At 38.1% G+C, this 13,551-nt stretch overlaps 1 protein-coding gene across 1 annotated transcript in view; it reads right to left on the reverse strand.

The window, feature by feature from the left end:
• LOC135080989 (neurobeachin-like) overlaps nucleotides 1-13,551 on the reverse strand; it is a 737,070-nt gene that overhangs the window by 272,197 nt on the left and 451,322 nt on the right. Inside the window, exons 6-8 of the mRNA XM_063975714.1 lie at nucleotides 11,806-11,927; nucleotides 8,676-8,801; nucleotides 2,289-2,409 (exon numbers count right to left, since the gene is read on the reverse strand). Of these exons, the coding sequence (XP_063831784.1) occupies nucleotides 2,289-2,409; nucleotides 8,676-8,801; nucleotides 11,806-11,927 (369 nt within the window). The remainder of the gene's footprint in view (nucleotides 1-2,288; nucleotides 2,410-8,675; nucleotides 8,802-11,805; nucleotides 11,928-13,551) is intronic.

Genomic DNA, 13,551 nt, shown 5'->3' on the forward strand with positions numbered 1-13,551 from the left:
ATTTCGATAGGTATTCGTGGAATTTCACTAACACAATAACTGCAAAAGGACAACTAGAAATATCATTTTTGTCAATAATACTCGTATTCGTGTGAAGGAAGGTATTTATTCATCTACATGCTATATAATACAACAAGCCAATTTACGTCGATACATTAACTAGAGAGAGAAAAATGTAAATGATGTGACAGGGCTTTTTAGGAGCAGTCAGTGGAGTTTTATAAACCCATCTAACAAAAACGTATGCTTCTTGCTTCATTCATACAAAATCTTTCGTGGGAGCTATAGATCTATTCCGTAGTGAGAGTAATTGAGGAGTCTACAGAAACGTCAATATTAACCTGCTTAATGACGTCACACTGGTAAAGGGAACTAGCTAAAACCATCCCGGCTAAAATAGATGACGCTATTAAATTAATTTACTCGCGTATCCAAACATTTGAGCTAGTGGATGGACAGAATCTAACTACGAGAATCTCTGTTTGCTTTCAGCTGATAACACCTGACAATCGTTAGAATCTTGTTACAAAGTTCATTAATCTTTTGTAAAGTTTTAAAGTACTTAAATTAAGGTGCACTGTGCGTATATTTCAAGACAAGTATCTCAATATTAGAAAGACACAATATATCTTCATGAACCACCCCCGATTGTCGCGCCCTGCCAACATTTGCATCGCGTCACTTGCTATAAATTGATCTAACGACACGCACGTGACGTCGCGGCATGTTCGCCGCAGATAACGAAATATATTATGCTAAGCTCCCACCGAGTTATGAGAGCCTGGTACTCCGACCAGGATTAAGGAGCTACACGAATGGGTTACAAAGCACCTCGTAAGGAATGAGAAAGGCGCAGGTTGAGATACTCACTTTACGAGGTGTGGCTTTGTATAGTAAGACTTCAATTTAAAAGGTCTTAACCCCTTATAACCGGCAGTGTATTCTGCCGGTTACTTACCTGCCTACTACTGCCGTATCTCACATTAGAGTAATCCAGCGCGTGGGATACAATGAACTCTTCTGAAAATGTCACACGTCCCACACAGGTTTCGCTAAATAACTATAGCTGAGTTTCACTTATCTACAAGGCACTATTTTGCGACAAAAAAAAAATAGTCTAATGGCGCTACACATCACAATGATAACCGACACTGTACGTGTAGTACGAGTACGTTAAATTCAATAGGTAAGTAACTAAATCAGAAGTCTTCAAGATTAAAAATTGTGTCACATCGCGGTTAGCTAAAATAACTGATAGCCACGATAGCCGAACGGTGAAGGGGTCGCAGTGACCGACTCGAGATCCGAGGAACGCGGCTTCAAATCCTACCGCCGCTCGACTATTGTGGTGAGCCCATTCGTAACACAAGCTTATTTATATTAACACGAGGGGCTAATGGGACTATTACTAATTTGGGCAACACAAATTGCTAATATTCTTAAAAAAAAAACTTCAAATCACACGAACAAAATACGAAGGTACCTACCTCCTAAATAATGACAAAATTCTTTCGATCTCCTAAAACCTAGTTGTAAAATACAAGCGATGCCTATCTCACTTCAAGACAGCATGTCTAAAATGTTACACAGAAGTCTATAATCTAAACAGTCTACAATAAGTTCCAAAATAGCTTGGCACTTACGTCGTTGGTGGAGACGAACCAGGCCATCTCTGTACTGGAGGCGAGCTGGCCTTACACAGAAGTCTATGATCTAAGTAGTTTGCAATAAGTTCCAAAATACCATAAACACTTACGTCGTTGGTGGAGACGAACCATTATCTCAGTTCAAGACAGCATGTCTAAGAGTAGGCGCACACCGTTGATTTTTAGTTGGCCGATAGTTGTGCCCGATTTTAAATTGTATGAAGAATCGGCCAAATCGAATCGGCGTAGTGTGCGCACTCCCATACATGCCCATACTGATCAACTGCCCGACTAAACTATCGGCTGACGAAAAATCAACGGTGTGCGCCTACTCTAAAATGCTACACAGAAGTCTATGATCTAAATAGTCTACAATAAGTTCCAAAATAGCTTGACCACTTACGTCGTTGGTGGAGACGAACCACTATCTTAGTTCAAGACAGTATGTCTAAAATGCTACTTATGCTACACAGAAGTTTATAATCTAAACAGTCTACAATAAGTTCTAAAATAGCTTGACCACTTACGTCGTTGGTGGAGACGAACCACTATCTCAGTTCAAGACAGCATGTCTAAAACGTTACACAGAAGTCTACAATCTAAACAGTTTACAATAAGTTCCAAAATAGCTTGACCACTTACGTCGTTCGTGGAGACGAACCAGGCCATCTCTGTACTGGAGGCGAGCTGGCCGTTGACCAGGCACTTGATCTCGCTCTTCGTCCATCTGTTGTAGATGTACACCACCGCGATGGCGTACCACCTACGAATAAAATTAAAGCGTTAGTAGTTGCAGGAGGTGCTATTTTAGAACAAAAACTTATAATCACTGGTCAACAGTGTTTTTGTTGCCCTTGATATTGAAATGATTTTGTGTCAATTGAACGTCTTTTTCTGATTAAACTATAAATAGTAGAAAATTAAGCAAGTACTTTTTATAAAATCAAATTTTATCTAAAAAGAACCTCAAATTTTGTTCTGAATGGTTTTAATTAATTTACAGAGAAGTAAAAAGATTAAAAAAATGCATAAATAATGTTAGATTTCAGAGAAACCTTTTATGTATTTTTTTTAAATTAAATGTTGGGGGTCAATTTCCCTATGTGACCAACATTACTTAATCTGTCAGGAAACGATCTTATCTACCTTGATATCTTTATTCCATCACTCTTACGTCTTGATAGAATCATTATACCTGCTCGTCACTGCAATTTCATAAAAATAAATAAACATCTACCCGTGACTGCGAAGAAAGTGCAGCTTAGCTATTATGCTCATATTTGCTTCGACATATTTTGCCCAATAAACTGTGTACAGTAGTACACATTTTATAAGGCGCGTCGTGAATCTTCGGCCACGCAGACAAGGACAAAAAAATTCCGATTATGTTCCCCGTCGCACTTACGCAAGCCCCGCCCATTTCATAATTACACTGCAGGCCAATTTTAACGGAAGTACGGGAAATAAAATATTTATCTTTTTGACAAAAAAAGTTTAATAGAGTATTTCAATAAATAAATAGACTTCTTAAAAAACAAATTATAAATACACTTGTGGTACCCGTCGTTGTTCCCGATTTCCATAACACAAGTCCTTTTGCTAGATACTTTGGGATATTTGGGATCGATCGGAGCAATGTGTACGCGTCTAATACACTCGACATCAAATAAATCGCACCTCCCGCGACAAGCATTTTCAAACGTATGCATTCCCACTTCCCACCAATATTGGCACCATTTAAAAGCCTAGTTCTAACCTTCATTTCATTAAAGGAAAGGTTTTTACCCCAAAAATGTGTCTCTAGAAGGATCCAGAGTCACTTCTTCAGAAAATAGGTAGTTACGCTAGAGCCAACTTTTATGGCTATAAAACTGTTAAGTTGGGATTTATCGCTATCCATCTGTTAAAGAGGACACGTGAGATCATTATTTGGTCTTATAACCATAAAAATTGGTCTAATTTATCCCACAGGTGGGCCCAAAGTAAGGTATTTTTTCAAGTCAAATTTATGGTATATGTTAATCATTTATTAAGAAATTAAATGTGTTTTTCTTTAAGAATATTTATTGGGCTTTCAAATAACACCAATATTGTTGGGGCACCATGATTGTGTCACAAGAAAATCGTTAAAGTTCGCGTCACGGAAGGTGCGGTTTATTTGATGTTGAGTATATATATTTATTTATTTATTATTTTTGTGGGATGTATTTAATCCATAATTTAGAAATGTTAATAATTTATATGTTAATATTTGCATGCTAAATATAATTGTAGCGAATTACGATAATGCACTTTATTTTATTTATCATAACATCTTTAAGGCTTGGTATTTCTGCTAAAGTAGGTATTTCGCGCTGTCAAAATCTGCGCGCGCAATATTTCGCCGAAGACAGCGCGCCAAAGAGCTCTCGCAGCTACACAGTATAGAAATACGCAGTTTAGAAATACGCAGTTGGTTAGGTTAGGTTGACTTCCTTCCTTTCAAGCGTCACACTCACAGCACTTTCTAATACAAATCATATCCAAGTGATACAAATTAAAACAACTTTCAAAATTTTTGGGAATATATTTTAGAATCGAATAAATATAGAATATAACTGCCAAAGTAAACACGGTTCAAAGAGGCGTGGCGTCACCCGACCTTCCGGAAGTTCCGCGCCGGCGAAAAAGAATTTCAAGATTACGTCACCCGACCTATCGGTAGATCCTCGGGAGCTTGAGCGATTGAAAAAACATTTTATGATCAGTTACTCGTAGTAGCGATTATTTAGAGCTTGGATAATAAATTATAATTGTTGCAATTCACAAAGCTTTGCATGTGGTTAATTGCATCAATTTTGTTCAGTCTTTTTGTTTATTAATAAATAAAAATATCATACTAAAATTGCATACATATTTGTTTGTATTAGTCTGGGTGTTTTCTTTCCATAATTTATGTATAACGTATGTACGGGGCTCTGAATCGAAAATCACTATGAGCAATGAGCATCACACACTGTTTGTTACCTGAAGTGCATTACCGCAGCAAAATTTTTATAAATGTTTGTCCACTAATAGCAAAATTCGTTCAAATTATAGTTTTAAAGTTATTGGCTAGAAGATTCTTTTATCTTGCAGCTTAGACCTTTAGCTACAGACCTTAGACAGTATTTTTGAAACATTCTTACGCATGGTGGAGGAAGGGACGCTCTAGAGCAGTGGTTCTTAACCGGTGGTCCGCGGACCACTGGTGGTCCCTGGATGCATTCCAAGTGGTCCACGATGTGCACTTGCACACCTTGGTCAAAACCACTTTTAAATGATTTTTGCAGTCAAACTGGTTTTGACCGATTATGAGGTGGTCCCTGACAAGACAGAAATTTGGTAAAATGGTCCCTCATGACTTAAAGGTCAAATAAAATCACGATAGCCGAACGGTGAAGGGGTCGGACTGGCCGACTCGTGATCCGGGGAACGCGGGTTCGGTCCCCGCCGTCGCTCGACTATTGTGGTGAGCTCACTCGTGACACAAGAGTATTTAGCTTAGTACGAGGGGCTAACGGGAGTATTAGTAATTTGTGTAATAACAAATTACTAATCATCTTTAAAAAAAAAAAAAAAGGTTAAGAACCACTGCTCTAGAGACTCAAAACTACAAGGATACACATGAACTCCAGTTTTAAATCCGTTAATATCTGCTGCATCTGCCATCTTTTTGGCTAGAAGATTCTTCTATCTTACAGCTTACACCTTTAGCTACAGACCTTAGACAGTATTTTTTATTATTTATTTGTGTCAGTGTGCTCTTCTAAAGAGTGTAAGACGATTGTATGTAGGTACTATTAAAATGTAATTTTAACTCATTGGTTTTGTCTCATATTTGAGGAATGTACTATGTATCATGAGTAGAGTCTTCGTTTAAAAGGATGCGAACGATTTAAATTTAAATAGGTAGACAAAATTGATAATTCTTAATTATCAAAAATTTAAGCTTTCTCCAGTAACACTGATATTATTATACTGTGACTCATCAAAGTCATCATTGTCAAAAATATTGACAAATCGCGAACTGTCACGGCCAAAAAACTGACACGCGTCCGTCCTCCGTAAGCGCCACCGCGCGACTGATTTAGATTGTCCAAGCCGTCACGGACGATTTTTCCACATTTTTTAACATAGTAACTAAATAAGACGCAATATAAAAATTTCATCCGTTAAAAGCCCTCAAGTTATTTCTGAACTTTAGTTTAGTAAAAGATTTAGAATCTCAAATCGCTTATTTTAAAAATAAAACCATAAATAGAAAACGAATAGAGGTAACTTTGGGAATATATTCTATCGAGTCAACTTCATCAAATCGTGTTTCCATCCGTTAATAGCCCTAGAAAATATCCTCAACTATGCCCAATAAAAATCTTAGCCTTTAATTTTACTGTTTAGTACCTCAAAAATGAAAAATGAAAACCTCATTTTCGCCATTTTCTCTGCTACCCGGCCTTAATATACTGTACTCTACTAAATGGCAAATAAATATTTGAATTTCCGAATGTGAGAAGAGTGAATGCTGAATCTATGAATGAATTGTGAATGAGTAGATGTACGGAGATTGGAGGCTCACAAAAATAAAACACTTTTTTTGCCACTAAGTGTACTTTTGTCAGCAACGCGTCTACGCACTCTAGAGTATGGCGGCTGACTAACATGTGTCACAGCGCGCGCAAACATGACACGCGGCGCGGACCAATACCGGCACAGGAAGAAGACGCGCCGTGCGTGGAGTATCCCGATTGGTCAATAGCATTTCCCGCGCTACTTAAATTCGTCTTCTGCGCAGGTACATCGGTGAGCCTTATTAATTGTGTACTACTGTAGTTTAGTACTTTCTAGTTACCTAAAAAAGATTACAATCAACACTAAACCTCTCCAAGCTTCACATACAGAATAAGTAATAGCTTTTTATAAGTTTGTGCATGTATATTCAAATTTGCCCACACATCTTGTTCCCAGTGAATTTTCTTTGCCCTATAGTTCCATATACATACAAAATGGGTATTAGACGTATAAGTGTAATGCGAAGTAAAAATCTAAGGCGTCCAGACAATATGACAAGTAATGACATCAATATTACTGTCATTACTTCCATCGGTAATGACATTCTAAATCTCCCCACATACAATTAGCCTTGTCGCACTATAACCGCCATTCCTTGATTCCAACCACCACATTGTCAGTGGTAATGACATTATTTTATCGTAATATCATTGTTACTGATAGAATCTGGTCCTATTACGTTTGAAATTGTGCAGAAAAACTAATTTGGTCCAGGTTCCTGGTCACTTATTAACAACGCATGTTACAAAGAGCCCATATAAATTGTTTATCACTTAAATATTAATATCATAAAAACTAGAGCCAATTCAGTACTTTCGTAAATACATTCGTAAATTGTATGCTTCAAAGTATATAAATCCGAAGAAATAACCAGGGCAACAAAAAAAAATTTTTTTTTGTTGAGCTGTGAATCGAATGTGATTTCGTCTATACAATCAAAAACATCCACCTGGACATGAGCTCCCCTGGCTTACCTGGAAGTCTTTAAATAGACTTCGGACGCATGTTGGCCGTAGTAAGGACAATCTGGTCAGGTGGGGATTCTTGGATGGCTTAAACATGGAGTGCAGGTGCGGTTTTGTTCCCCAGTCGATGAAACACCTGATGTCGTGCTCTGAGTGCCCAAACAACTGCACTCAGGAGGATTTGATGAGTGCTACTGACAACGCCACTCTTGTGGCGGAGTTTTGGGCTGACACTGTGTAGGTTTGTTGTCGACACGAAAAGAAGAAAGAAGAAGATCAAAAATAGGGCTACTAGGGTAGGTGTAAACCACAACTTATAACAAAGTAGGTACGAGACGTAATTTCAAATGTATAATTTTAACACACTCTATATATATTATGGCTGGCTCTAATTGTGCAGTTTTAGGATTAATTATAACAATTTATATTAGCTTAGTCATTTAACCAAAGTATTAAACTTACTATAACAGATGTACACATTTAAAACTATAAACTTCACTCCATTACTGACTTCACACTTCATGGCTATTTGTTAACTAGGTATTAATTAGCGATTTCGGCACAGCAGCACGCACGATTATCAAGAAAGAACTGAAGTAAATGCAGGTAAGTGTTGATTGGCAAACAAATCGGTCTACCCTCTTTCAAATTCGTTTATTACATTAGACATTGGTACCATCATTCACTAACTCACTTGTTACTCGCCCCTGTTTTTGACATACAAAGCTCAATATAATCGATCGCATTTAGGCAATCTTAACTATCACTGAAAATACGGTTAACTGAGCTCATTTTGTTATTAAATAATCCGTTAATTTTTAAATTTTTGAGTGTTTACTCAAGTAAGAAACTATTTATAGTGATTTAAGTCACCAGTAAAACCAGACAAGTTCGCAAGTCTTTCTTTAATAAGCAGTTTAAACTGGAGTTAAGTTCAGTGATTTACTAAGCTAACTTTTGCAGTAAGCAGTGATTTAAAGTTCAGTGACAGTAAGTTTAGTGTTCAGTGTAAACTCATGTTTACGTTAGGTGTGCTCGCAAGTGCGTCAAAAAATCTTTGAAGATTTTAGTTCTTAAAAGTAGCCGCTAGTCGCGCTGTAAATCATACATTTTAATGTAATTTTTTTACGCAGTCGCTAGCAAGCACACCTAAAGCCGTATCTCCAGCGCGTATTTTGCCCTACACAATCAACAAAAAACATGTCAACATTCAACATTTTTCGTAGTCAATTTTGTTGAATGTTGACATGTTTTTGTTGATTGTGTAGAGCAAAACATGCGCTGAAGACCCGGCTGTGCTCACAATCAACCGCGTAAAAAAATGACATTAGATGTATGACAGATTGTACAGCGCCCCTAGCGGCTACTTGTAAGTACAATACTCTTTATAGACTTTTTTGACGCACTCGCTAGCGTGCACACCTAATGTAAACTCATGGTAAGCACACTGTGCACTGTCTAATTAGTGACTGACCTCCTGGGCTGGAACTCGTATTTGACGCAGTGCTGGAAGCCCTTCCCCCGGACCTTCATGGACGTCAGCACCAGACAGTTGCCCACGAAGTGCGCCGTGTAGCCCACGCCTTTGCTGGTCTTGAAGCTGTGAGAAAAAAACATTCTAATTATTCGAACAATAGAGAGAATATCTATCTGTCCGTCCGAGGTATTGCTTGTAGGAGATATTTCCTGCGGTAAAACGCATCTCATTCGAGAATAGCACAAGTCAAAAGGGCTTCGACGAGCCAATTACAAACAAGCAAAACCTCGGACGGACAGATAGTCATGACGAAACTATAAGGGTTCCTTGTCAGGACTACGGAACCCTAAAAAAGAAGACAATAATCAGAAAATAACTGTTGGAGACTTAGGCTGGGTTACACCATTTTACTTGCACTTTGCCAAACGTCAAAAATCTGTCAAACTCCATACATTGGCGGAACAGTGTGCCCCCAGTGGCGAAAAAACACAAGTCCATCGCCATCAACAAATGAAGAAGAAGAAGAAACACATAGTTACTTTTAAAGTTAGGTAGTGCAACTCGGCCTTAAATTCCTAACATAGCTAGAACAGTTATTTGTTAATTAATTGTCCATTTGAAAATTCATCTCTCAGGTGGGATTCAAAACAACAACCTTTCGTGGCAACAGTTCTAATTAAATTAATAAAGTCTCCAATAACCTAACAGAATAAAGGCTTAATATGTATTAACTATTAAGTAGAAGTTATCTAGGAAATTACTCATCAACCACTAACTTCTTTTCCCATGGGACGGAGAGTCTACGAGTGTACCTACGATATTTAGTCTTGCCAAGTGTAAGGTGATGGCCGATGGGGCAGCAAGGTTCTGGAATGGAGGCTGTGTACCGGAAAACGCAGCGTGTGACGTCCACCTACAAGGTGGACCGACGACATCGTAAAGGTAGCAGGGAAGCGCTGGACGCAGGCCGCTACCAATCGATCAACGTGGAAAGCATTGGGGGAGGCCTATGTTCAGCAGTGGACGTCCTATGGCTGAAATTATGATGATGATGATGAAGGTACTTTTGGCTGAAGGCTAACAAAGTAATGTAGTATCCCTAGGAACATGATATGACTAACTTTAACACCAATTTTGCATACATTATTGCTGCTCTAATATGTTTTACAAACTACAAATACAAATATTTTATTTTTTATGCAAACACACCGTTTACGCATACACCTTCAAATACAATTGGTAACAATAAAATCGGTAAACATTATATTGCTTTGTCTGCGGGTCCCACACTAGGAATAACCTGTGTCGTGGGCACCCAGTGGTGCTATGTAACCAGTACAGCGACAGATATAAGCGTCTACAAGTCAAGTTAAGCAGTCCAACGTTTAATTTAATACTAATAATGACTAAACTACAATTTAATACAAATACGGAAAAGTGTATCCAGAGATATTTTGAGTTTGAGTCTGTATGCGTTTGTGTGTATTGTGTGCAGTAGGCTGAATACGTGTGTGAGTGTATATGTGTGTATATGTATGTGATATGTGAGTGGTCAGTGAGAAAAGAATCAGAAATTGATAAAACTGATTCAACCTATATTAAATCTATTTTAGCTTTTTTATGAGGTTCTCAGTCTCATCATATGACATGGACAGCAGCCTCAAAGTGACCGTATTAAACTGTATTACAAAATGTGTTCTATGCATTTAATGACACGATTATAACTTTAGATATGAAACCGGATTACATTAAACTTTATAACACGTATGCAGTCTGAAACATTGTTGTTAAATTACTTCTAAAGTTGGAAATGGTATCATACAATACATTTTACGTATACTGAAACACGGATTTAATATTGAGATACAAGTTTTACCTTTTATCAAAAGTAATGATATTATGATGTCAGTGTTCTGTGCAAGTTGTACAAATATGCATATTATTGTGATTCATATGTTCCAAAATTTTTTTATCCACAACGAGGAAGCTCTTGGCCTGTATCTCACCTGATGGTAAGTGATGATCAGGCCGAAGGAGGGAGCAAGCTTCACCTGGAATCCTCAACCACGGAGGAACTGGCTATCTTACCTCTAACTGCCGGAACACAACAATGCTGTTAACTTTGTAGTTTTATTTTGGAATAGAACTTCCTCAGTTAAAATAGACTAGAATAGATAATCCGTCAAAAAATGGCAAGCGCAAACTCTATGGAATTCAATTTAAAGCCACAGTGGGCTTTACCGTCGGTATTAATTACCAAGACCGCATAACCGGCAACATACTTGTGCCCACTCCAATCAAATGAAAAGGTATCCATATCGATGCTGCCGAGTACCGATGGACGAGCGATACGAATACGGGTATTCGATTTCGGCTTTAACACACAGATGGATTCGGATACAAAGTGAATTGTTGTCGGAATGTCGGCACATTAGTAAATTGAAACGGGTGGAACGCTTTCGTTGATTTGTGGGTCGTTTTAATTTGCATTGTTGGGGGTAGAAATGAAGTGTGTTTTGATATGTGTTATCGATCGAATGTCAGTGAGATGAGCGTGTTATCTGCCTCGAATGTCAATGACATAAGAGTGTTATCAGCTTTTTGATTTGTTTTATTACATCGTCAATATCTTTATCTTTTGATATTTACATGCCAAGAAGAGGGTTAGAGTGAGACTCGACCCAAGCAGTGCCAAAAATACAATTGTCTTTTTGTTATATCCAGCTACTGCACGCTATCTTCTTCTTTAGGTAGTTGCTCCTTCAAGCCGGTAGATAAGTGTTCTTCTTCTTCTGTACCAGTGGCGTATCGGTAGGGAACTACAATAATCTACTCCTTTGTCAATTAGCACTGTTATTTGTCATCTATAAGATGGAGACCAGTGACTCGGTTGCCCTCAGTGGTTATGGTGCTTCGAGCCCTGATAGGATAGCCCTTGATGAAAGGTGAAGTTTTATCAGTTCTGCAACAGCAAGCTATTTGCCATTTGAGGTAGCTACGGCTTCTCTCGCTTAAATTTGACCGAGTTAAAATCACAGTGGACGTCTTATTGTTTGCCTATGGTCTATTTTACTTCACTTTTAGCTTCTTCTTCTTTAGTCCTTCGTCAGACAGCTACAAAACTTACCAGTAGAGGTAGGGCTTCTCCCGCTCGATGTTGACGGAGTTGATGGGGTCGAGCCGAAACCACGTGGTGAACGTGAAGCCGTTCTCGTAGGGCCACCGCGCCAGTGGGGGCAGCACCACCGCCTAAAACAAAGGAAAAATAAATACTTATATGGCATGAAAATCTACCAGACATAAGACAATTCTTTGATTGGAATCGTAATGTGACACTTCACCTTAAAAAGTCGCACGACTTATCGTTTATTTATTTATTAGGTATTGATTAATCAATACCCTAACACACGTCACTAACATTTCATTATTTTGTACTGGGTAATAGAATCTTTACAAACAAAATATGATTTTTAGAAGCCCCGTGTTATCCCACTTTTCGGATATACGAGTATATCTTGCGTGTGCATAAAACTTTCGGAGTGTGTTATTCATCTACCTCTAGATTAATAGGTAAACCGGTAGTGGCAATATACTAAGCCGGCAAAACTTTTGGAGAAAATGTTTCTTTAATGCGACGTGCATTAAGGAAAAATTTCGAATTAAATTCTTAATTCTTAAATGAATACCCTGGGGGTGCACTTAGGAAGGATTTTGGAAAATTCTTTCCTAAATAAAAAATAAAGTTTGTTGAAAGAAGTTTTTAACATAAATCCCGTTTTCGAAGGAAACACAAAAACTTCAATTTTGCAACATTTTATTGAGTACTAAACCAATGGGAACATAATTCCCATTTCATACGGCCCATAATTCGTTCCATATCTCAAGCGGGCGACAGCGGCCAGCCTAACATCAGTTTTATTTCGTCGCAAATTTATGTAACCCTGGTGCTCCACTCTTGTTTATCGCCAGCCATTTTGTAAAATGTGACCAAATACGTTTTCTTGATCCGTTTAACGGGGCAAAAGTAGAAAACCTCGCAAACGGTTAAATACAAACTTTCCTTCGACTGTTTCTAAATCAGAAAGTAGTTTGCGAAGTGCCCGCTTGAGCGAGCTTCAATTACTTATTGCTACTTATTTTAGAAAAGCAGGAGCAATTCAATTGGCTTTAACGAGACAACTTCACTCAAAGAACGTATTAAAACTCTGAAGTAATCTATAGACAAGTCTCTGCTCCTGGCCCCGCCAACCTTTAAACGAAAATACTTGATCACGCATTATACTGTATGAAACTCAAGAAAAAGCTGTACAGAAAAACCAATTTTATTTTTTGCAAGTAGGCTTTTAAAAAGCACTTTAGTTTTGTACGCATACTCATACTGTGTAGGCAATGATCTTAGGTACGATAGTATGGAAAGAGAAGATACCTACTCGTTTCTCCAAACAAATTAATTAATTTAGATCGTTGTCCCAACATTAAAGGTAATGTAACGTCCACTTCAAAACCATGGCCATCTTGAAGGTTTATCTTAAGGGTAGAATAATGTCAGATAATAAAAAATTAAGGCACGTTCTACACGCCCCAGATTTCTTAGAGATAAAGTCCTTACAATTTGCCTTTTAAAAGAAATGCCCCGTTCCGAGTGGGGCAAATAAATCACGTAATAACATCTTTACACCATGCTCCTTTGGAACAAATCTCAGGAATTCCAATCTTTTATCTCGCGCGTCTTAAACAAAAACGGGGCAGGCGTTCCCGGCACAATACATCGCGAAATTAATTAAAAACGAGCCTCTTGAAGCGGCGAAGAAATGATTCAATTTCGGCCTTCGGGTTAAGCCAAGATGGAAAAATATTTTCTCAGACGGAGTGC

This window comes from Ostrinia nubilalis, chromosome 19 (genome assembly GCF_963855985.1).
Source record: "Ostrinia nubilalis chromosome 19, ilOstNubi1.1, whole genome shotgun sequence".
Taxonomy (NCBI): Eukaryota; Metazoa; Arthropoda; class Insecta; order Lepidoptera; family Crambidae; genus Ostrinia; species Ostrinia nubilalis.